The 9,475-nt window shown below is 40.9% G+C and overlaps 1 protein-coding gene across 1 annotated transcript; it reads left to right on the top strand.

The window, feature by feature from the left end:
* Window positions 1–440: 440 nt before the first annotated feature.
* LOC123089478 (protein REDUCED WALL ACETYLATION 4) lies at window positions 441–5,317 on the top strand. Its single transcript, XM_044511150.1, has 14 exons — window positions 441–695; window positions 1,277–1,404; window positions 1,590–1,646; window positions 1,756–1,828; window positions 1,905–2,063; window positions 3,165–3,314; window positions 3,431–3,686; window positions 3,781–3,902; window positions 4,158–4,244; window positions 4,353–4,441; window positions 4,519–4,581; window positions 4,679–4,736; window positions 4,930–5,026; window positions 5,104–5,317. The coding sequence occupies exons 1-13, from the start codon at window positions 654–656 to the stop codon at window positions 4,933–4,935; spliced, it is 1,290 nt and encodes a 429-aa protein (XP_044367085.1). The 5' UTR covers window positions 441–653; the 3' UTR covers window positions 4,936–5,026; window positions 5,104–5,317.
* Window positions 5,318–9,475: the final 4,158 nt, after the last annotated feature.

The following is a 9,475-nucleotide window of genomic DNA, read 5'->3' on the forward strand; positions in this document are numbered from 1 at the left end:
ACGAACACTTTTATATATCCTGAGCACTTTAAGATATGGTAATCTATTTTTTTTTATTTTATTTTTTTGCGGAAAGATATGGTAATCTATTTCAAATGCACAACCGGTAACTTTGTCTTACCTTGTTTTAGACTGATGTACGAAAATGTTAGAACGTATGTAAAACTTAAGATTTAGCGAAAACGGAGAAACAAGAAAAATGCCGCGGCAGACTAGGAGGCAGCAGCGTGCTTCGTGGGCCGGCTTTACTCCAGGCGAGATATATAGACAGACCTACCGCGGGTCGAAGCTTTACTTCTCGGCGGCTCGCTGCCATTCAAAGCAGGATGACGTCCGGCGGCGCCATTCAACGGGAACCAGTCTTTTCAGTGAGAACCAACATGGACATGGACCACGTCAAAACTCAAAAGATGACCATCAAGCACAGCACACGTCCAGACTAAACGACGACCAATTATGGATTGGACTGACTCGTCGGCAACAGGGAGCTAGCCTAGGCTAGCTAGCTAGCTAGCTTAGCTCTCTCTCACCCACCCCGCCCGCGACCTCGTCGTCTTCCTCTCGTCTCTATCCCATCCGTCCAACTTGGTGGCCTGCCTGCTGCTCTGCTCTTCCGTCCGTGCGTGCGTGCGTGCGTGCGTGCTGGGATCGCCATGGAGGTCCCCGGCCCCGTCGTCGCGCTCACCCCCGGTCAGGTACGTACGTGGTTCCCCCTCCCCTCCCCTCCCCGCAAGCTCAATAGCTGCCTTCTCTGCAGTCTGCGCCGCCGTGCTAGTTCTGTTGCTGCTCGCCGGGATTCATCCATCGTCTCTGTTCACTGCTATGATTGCTGCTGCTTCAGCTTGATTGTGTTGTGTGTGATCCAAGAAATTGCACTAAAGTTTAAACATACGCACACACGACAAGAAATAGTTTCAGCACTTGATCTGTGATGGTATTAAAAACGGGAAAAGAGTAAACGAAGCAGCTTTCCGGACGTTCTTAGCTGGTCAAAAAGTCAAAACCATGAGAGCAAACAGAGCATCATTGCTTTCCTTGAAGAGGGAGAGAGAGGGTAGAACAAGGTTTAGGGTGAGTTAGCTGTAAGTGCAACTTGTATCCTCGAATCAAAAATTGAGCCGAATTATTATTTTTTCTTTCTGCTGGTTTTATGCTCTGCTTCGTATTGGCTAATTGGTAGCCTGCACTCTCATTTTTCCGCTGCTGGCACCTGGCAGTGGCATCGACTTATTTGCTAATGAGCATGGCGCATGTTTCCCTTTCTCTTTCTCTGAAGGTGTCCTTTCTGCTTGGTCTTTTCCCGGTCCTCGTCGCATGGATCTACTCCGAGCTCCTGCACTACAAGAAGAAACCTTCGTCGACGCACGGGCCACGGAACAGATCTACCAAAGCCAATTTAATACGGTATCATCCATCTCTCTGAATAAACAATACTTACTGTGATACATATTTTACAACGATTATATATAGGTTCTAATTAATAAGAATGGGGCAGGAAACCCCTTTCTTATTTTTTTTAATTATATATAGGTTCTCATAAGACATGCAAATGGCGGTTGCTTATGTCATGATGAGGTTGTGATTTGCAGGTTTATAACAATGGACGAGTCGTTTCTGCTTGAGAACCGTGATGTGTTGAGAGCCATGTAAGAAGAGTACTCTGCACAACTAACTGCCTCCAGTCTAGATTTTCCAGCTAATCAAGAGATTGTTATCTGTTGAAACTTACGTTCCCAAAAATCATCCTGCATGCAGGGCCGAATGTGGCATTATGCTGGTTTATTTTTACATTTGTGACCGGACAGACATATTTCCACAGAGCAACAAGGTAACTCTGCTGCTCTCGTTTCTGACGCTATGCATTTGTAACATTGTTTTTTCATTTGTCCTTTTTGTTTTGACAGAACTACAGCCGCGACCTGTTTATGTTTCTGTACATTCTTCTCATCATAGCATCGACACTTACTTCACTTAAGAAGCACCAGGATGTATCTGTATTTTCTGGAAAGTCCATACTCTATCTTAATCGCCACCAAACTGAGGAATGGAGAGGCTGGATGCAGGTTAGTAGTGATACTTCACCTTAGTACTTTTTGTTTTGCGGAGTTTCTCTAAAATTGCATTTACTGGAAGAACAGTCTGTAAAAAAGGTTGGGCTATATAACAGATAGTGCTAGACTAGAATAGACTAAGACAAACGGGGGCCACCTGCAGTATCCTTTGATTTTTAAGGAAGAATGAGATACAGAGAAGGCCTCTTGTTCTTGTGGGGCTGGCGTTTTGGCTCCCGGGTGAACAATAACGCAAAAAAAATATTAAATGTTTTCGAAAAATTCTGAATTTTTTTTGTAGATGATTGTATTAGTGTCGCAAACATGCATGACAATTTTCATGCGAAACAGAGCTGCAGTGTTTCGTCGGAAAAAAATAAATTTGGGATGACATGTTGGGGTAACTTTTGGTGTTTGATTTGTTTTTTTTTGTACAAGCCGAAATGTTTGATCTTTTTGCCTCAAAATTTGCAGGTAGCATTTGGATGTGACTAAGTACACAAACAAATTTTTTCTTCATTTTTTTTTCATTTCAAGATTTTTTTTTGGCCCCGGGAGCCAAATTGACTTTCCGTCTTGTTCTTTACATATATAAGGAGTATGGCGGTAGTCTTAAGTAAGGTCTGCGAAAATGTGAAGGATAAGAAATGATACAAGGAATTTGTTTGGTATTTTCTATATAATGAAATTTTTAACGAATGTGGTGGTTTTAGGGAACCTCCTAGAGTTACTCTTAGTCAGAGTTCTTAGTCGAGTAATGCTACATTCACGGATAGTTACGGGGTTTTACATGGTGATTTACACTTGGCAGGTTGTGGGGGAGCACCATTATGGAAAGGGCCCGCAAAACGCCCGTAATGAATCCATGCATTTAGCATTTTCGTTCTTAGTCATATCTATGGCTGGATATTTTGCATGAGTGTGATGGCATTTTTAATATGCACGTTTTGGCCATTCATCCTTTCAGTTTACTATATGAAGAGAAATACCAAACTAATTGGCTATACGTTAAATTCAAAGCTAGTTTTTTTCTCTCAAGTTTTGTGTAGTTGTATTCTGCATGTACGTATGTTTTATTGAACTTCTAATTATTCAATCTGCGTTTCTTTTCAGGTCTTATTTCTGATGTACCACTATTTTGGTGCATCGGAAATATACAATGCAATTCGTGTTTTCATTGCTTGCTATGTTTGGTTGACTGGGTTTGGGAATTTCTCATACTACTATACCAAGAAAGATTTTAGCATTGCAAGATTTGCTCAGGTGCCGAGTCTACCTCAACCTTTAACTCTTTCGCCTATGATAAATTTAACTCACTTTGATTTTCCGGACCATATTTTAGACACTAATAATGACCAATGAATACACTTTTAATGCAGATGATGTGGAGGCTAAATTTCTTTGTTGCCTTCTGTTGCATTGTCCTTGACAATGATTTTATGTTGTATTATATCTGCCCAATGCACACCCTATTTACACTCATGGTGTATGGGACACTTGGTCTGTTTAACAAGTATAATGAGATACCATCAGTTATGGCTATCAAAATTGCTTGCTCCTTCTTGAGTGTCATTTTGATATGGGAAGTTCCTGGGGTATTCAATGTTTTGTGGAGCCCCTTTACGTTTTTGCTTGGTGAGTTATATTCATATATTTTTCTGTGAATTATCATTCCAACTCATGGATCAAGATTAATCGTATATCTCTGTTTTGTTTTCTGTCCAATTAGGCTATAAAGACCCAAATCCTTCCAAGTCACACTTACCATTGTTGCACGAGTGGCATTTTCGATCTGGGCTTGATCGATACATATGGATTATTGGAATGATTTATGCTTATTTCCACCCTAATGTAAGATTTTCAAACATGTACATGTTTCATTACGCATGCATGAGTAGTCGATCTTTTTTAAGTTAGGCCATATGCATCTATTATGCAGAGGCCGGGGGTTATAAACTCTTCCATGGTCTGCAAATGTTTGTTTTGGAGTCTCTCCTTGTATACATAAACAGTAAAATTAATAGCACATGGATTTAGTTGTGTTATTATCTTCTATACGGCCGGTCTCTTTTGTCTACCTCAAATTAATCTAGCATAGAACCTTAGGTGGAAAGATGGATGGAGAAGCTGGAAGAATCTAAGACTAAGGTTAGGATGTCGATCAAGGGCACCATTGTGACTATTTCTATCATGGTAAGTCACCTGACCATCACATAGAAATGCACCTACTTGTTATTTGTGTTAGCTAGCTTGACTATTAATTTAGTAATTCTATACTAACTAGGACCTGTGTTCTTTTAGGCGGGCTATCTATGGTATGAATATATCTATAAGCTGGACAAAATTACGTACAACAAGTACCATCCCTACACGTCATGGATTCCTATCACGTAAGTATAAAAACAAGATGGTAGCATAACCAATATATATGACATGCAGTTGACACAGTACCTTATATTTCTTGCAGCGTGTATATTTGTATGCGCAATTGCACCCAACAGTTGAGGGGTGCCTCTCTAGCTCTTTTCACGTGAGCATCTAAGTCTGTAGCCTTGCATCAGGCATTTGCCGCCCTCCCCTATTCCTTTGCTTTCTGCATTACTAAGACAGAGATTTTATTTTGACAGTTGGCTTGCAAGGTCACGCTTGAGACTTACATTTTTCTCAGTTCCACATCTGGCTCAGGTTGGAACTGATTTGTTGATTTCAGCATATGTTAATCATTTTTTAAGTACTGAATCAATGCACATTTAGTTCACTGACGAGTATCCTCTAAGATGTTGAAAGATTAAGTTGATCTCCAGGATATGTTATTCTCCCTCTTCATGTTTATTGTGCTCTCTCCTTTAGTTATATGTGGTCGGTTTCACTTTAACAGGTCTAGCGTACCAAATGGGCAGCCCAAATGGCTTCTATCTTTCATACCGGATTACCCAATGCTTAACTTCATGCTTACTACAACAATCTATATTTTTGTAAGTTTGCCAATCTCATGTGCACTTCATAAAATAGAATCATAAAATGCACTAATTTCGCATGTTTAAAATTGCAGCTATCATACCGAGTATTTGAGCTGACAAAAGTACTAAAGGGAGCCTTTATTCCCAGTAGAGACAACAATCGCATGTATCAAAATTTTATTTTTGGGATTGTCATTTCTTTATGTTTGTATTGTTGCTCACTTATTCTTCTGAAAATTCCAGTTGTATTGGTAAAGTTACAAATTTGTTGTACAATAGTCTTCATATATGAGCTCCATGCCTCCACATCTAAGCATTTTTTTAACCTATTTGTCCATGTGATTTTAGATGAATACTTCCACTTCTCTAAGTTCCGTTTACATAGGAATTGGAGGTAAATGCACCAGTGGTTTCTGAAACATACAGTGTCGTGTGCTCCTAACTATTTTAGCTACATTTGATGCATGTGGCAAGTGGACTGGGCAAACATCCAATCCTCCACTAGAGGGTGCTAGTCTCACTTTCCACATTACAATATCACTATGTCCTCATTTCTGTTCAATAATATTGCTGATAAGATTTCAACCAATTGTTTATCTTAAAACTTAATCCGTCATGTCAAAAGGAGAATTAAATTTCTAACAAGTATGCTATATATGTTGGGTAATGTAGTAATTTCAAAAAAATTCCTACGCACACGCAAGATCATGGTGATGCATAGCAACGAGAGGGGAGAGTGTTGTCCACGTACCCTCGTAGACCGAAAGCGGAAGCGTTAGCACAACATGGTTGCTGTAGTCGTACGTCTTCTCGATCCGATCGGTCAAGTACCGAACGCACGGCACCTCCGAGTTCAGCACACGTTCAACTCGATGACGTCCCTCGAACTCCGATCCACCAAGCTTTGAGGGAGAGTTCCGTCAGCACGACAGCGTGGTGACGATGATGATGTTCTACCGACGCAGGGCTTCGCCTAAGCACCGCTATGATATTATCGAGGTGGACTATGGTGGAGGGGGGCACCGCATACGGCTAAGAGATCCAAGGGATCAATTGTCGTGTCTATGGGGTGCCCTTTGCCTCAGTATATAAAGGAGGAGAGGAGGGGAGGGGCCGGCCCTCTCTATGGCGCGCCCTAGGGAGTCCTACTCCCACCGGGAGTAGGATTCCCCCCTTCCATGTAGTAGGAGTAGGAGTCAAGGAAAGGGAAGAAAGAAGGAAAGGAAGGAGGGGGCGCAGCCCCTCCCCCTAGTCCAATTCGGACTAGGCCTTGGCGGGGGGGGGGGGGGGGGGCGTGGCCTGCCCTAGGCAGCCCCTCTCTCTTTCCCGTATGGCCCAATAAGGCCCAATACTTCTCCCCAGCGAATTCCTGTAACTCTCCGGTACTCCGATAAATACCCGAATCACTCAGAATCTTTCCGATGTCCGAATATAGTCGTCCAATAGATCGATCTTTACGTCTCGACCATTTCGAGACTCCTCGTCATGTCCCCGATCTCATCCGGGACTCCGAACTGCCTTCGGTACATTAAAACACATAAACTCATAATATAACCGTCATCGAACTTTAAGTGTGCGGACCCTACGGGTTCGAGAACTATGTAGACACGACCGAGACACGTCTTCGGTCAATAACCAATAGCGGAACATGGATGCTCATATTGGCTCCCACATATTCTACAAAGATCTTTATCGGTCAAAACCACATAACAACATATGTTGTTCCCTTTGTCATCGGTATGTTACTTTCCCGAGATTCGATCGTCGGTATCTCAATACCTAGTTCAATCTCGTTACCGGCAAATCTCTTTACTCGTTATGTAATGCATCATCCCGCAACTAACTCATTAGTCACATTGCTTGCAAGGCTTATAGTGATGTACATTACCAAGAGGGCCCAGAGATACCTCTCCGACAATCGGAGTGACAAATCCTAATCTCGAAATACGCCAACCCAACAAGTACCTTTGGAGACACCTGTAGATCACCTTTATAATCACCCAGTTACGTTGTGACGTATGGTAGCACACAAAGTTCCTCCGATAAATGGGAGTTGCATAATCTCAGTCATAGGAACATGTATAAGTCATGAAGAAAGCAATAGCAACATACTAAACGATCAAGTGCTAAGCTAACGGAATGGGTCAAGTCAATCACATCATTCTCCTAATGACGTGATCCCGTTAATCAAATGAAAACTCTTTGTCCATGGCTAGGAAACATAAACATCTTTGATTAATGAGCTAGTCAAGTAGAGGTATACTAGTGACACTCAGTTTGTCTATGTATTCACACATGTATCATGTTTCCGGTTAATACAATTCTAGCATGAATAATAAACATTTATCATAAAATAAGGAAATAAATAATAACTTTATTATTGCCTCTAGGGCATATTTCCTTCAGTCTCCCACTTGCACTAGAGTCAATATTCTAGTTCACATCATCATGTGATTCAACACCAATATTCACATCTGTATGTGATTAACACCCATAGTTCACATCGTCATGTGACCAACACCCGAAGGGTTTACTAGAGTCAATAATCTAGTTCACATCGCTATGTGATTAACACCCAAAGAGTACTAAGGTATGATCATGTTTTACTCATGAGAGAAGTTTAGTCAACGGGCCTGTCACATTCAGAGCCGTATGTATTTTACAAATATTCTATGTCTACAATGCTCTGCACGGAGCTACTCTAGCTAATTGCTCCCACTTTTAATATGTATCCAGATTGGGACTTAGAGTCATCTGGATCAGTGTAAAAGCTTGCATCGATGTAACTCTTTACGACGAACTCTTTTATCACCTCCATAATCGAGAAACATCTCCTTAGTCCTCACTAAGGATATTCTTGACCGTTGTCCAGTGATCTACTCTTAGATCAAAATTGTATTCCTTTGCCAAACTCAGAGCAAGGTATACAATAGGTCTGGTACATAGCATAGCATACTTTATAGAACCTATGACTGAGGCATAGGGAATGACTTTTCATTCTCTTTCTATTTTCTGCCATGGTCGGGTTTTGAGTCTTACTCAACTTCACACATTTGCATCACAGGCAAGAACTCTTTCTTTGACTATTCCATTTTGAACTACTTCAAAATCTTGTCAAGGTATGTACTAATTAAAAATCTTATCAAGCGTCTTGATCTATCTCAATAGATCTTGATGCTCAATATGTAAGTAGCTTTACTGAGGTCTTTCTTTGGAAAACTCCTTTCAAACACTCCTTTATGCTTTCCAGAAAAATTCTACATCATTTCTGATCAACAATATGTCATTCACATATACTTATCAGAAAGGTTGTAGTGCTCCCACTCACATTCTTGTAAATACATGCCTTTCCAAAAGTCTGCATAAAACCATATGCTTGGATCAACTCATCAAAGCGTATATTCCAACTCCGAGATGCTTGCACCAGTTCATTGATGGATTGCCGGAGCTTGCACACTTTGTTAGCACCTTTAGGATTGAAAAAACCTTCTGGTTGCATCATATACAACTCTTCTTTAATAAATCCATTAAGGAATCCATTTGCCAGATTTTATAAAATGTGGCAATTGCTAACATGATTCGGACAGACTTAAGCATCGATATGAGTGAGAAAATCTCATCTATTCAATACCTTGAGCTTGTCGAAAAACTTTTTGCGACAAGTCGAGCTTTGTAGGTAGTAACACTACTATCAGCGTCCGTCTTCCTCTTGAAGATCCATTTATTTTTTATGGCTTGCCGATCATCGGGCAAGACAATCAAAGTTCACACTTTGTTCTCATACATAGATCCCATCTCAGATTTCATGGCCTCAAGCCATTTTGCAGAATCTGGGCTCATCATCGCTTCCTCATAGTTCGTAGGTTCATCATGGTCTAGTAACATGACTTCCAGAATAGGATTGCCGTACCACTCTGGTGCGTACTGTACTTTGGAAGGCCTATGAGGTTCTGTAGTAACTTAATCTAAAGTTTCATGATCATCATCATTAGCTTCCTCACTAATTGTTGTAGGAATCACTGGAACTGATTTCTGTGATGAACTACTTTCCAATTCGGGAGAAGGTACAATTACCTTATCAAGCTCTACTTTCCTCCCGCTCACTTCTTTCAAGAGAAACTCTTTCTCTAGAAAGGATCCATCTTAGCAACGAATATCTTGCCTTCGGATCTGTGATAGAAGGTGTACCCAACAGTTTCATTTGGGTATTCTATGAAGACGCACTTCTCCGATTTGGGTTCGAGCTTATCAAGTTGAAATTTTTTCACATAAGCATCGCAGCCCCAAACTTTAAGAAACAACAACTTTGGTTTCTTGCCAAACCACAGTTCATAAGGCATCGTCTCAACGGATTTCGATGGTGCCCTATTTAAAGTAAATGTAACTATCTCTAATGCAAAACCCTAAAATGATAGTGATAAACCGATAAGAGACATCATAGATCGCACAACATCCAATAAAGTG

This window comes from Triticum aestivum, chromosome 4B (assembly GCF_018294505.1).
Source record: "Triticum aestivum cultivar Chinese Spring chromosome 4B, IWGSC CS RefSeq v2.1, whole genome shotgun sequence".
NCBI lineage: Eukaryota > Viridiplantae > Streptophyta > Magnoliopsida > Poales > Poaceae > Triticum > Triticum aestivum.

Coding starts and splice junctions, on each gene's coding strand:
- LOC123089478 (XM_044511150.1), top strand. CDS start 654: ATGGAGGTCCCCGGCCCCGTCGTCGCGCTCACCCCCGGTCAG. Junction 696..1,276: donor TCGCGCTCACCCCCGGTCAG/GTACGTACGTGG, acceptor CTTTCTCTGAAG/GTGTCCTTTCTGCTTGGTCT. Junction 4,245..4,352: donor TTGTGACTATTTCTATCATG/GTAAGTCACCTG, acceptor GTGTTCTTTTAG/GCGGGCTATCTATGGTATGA.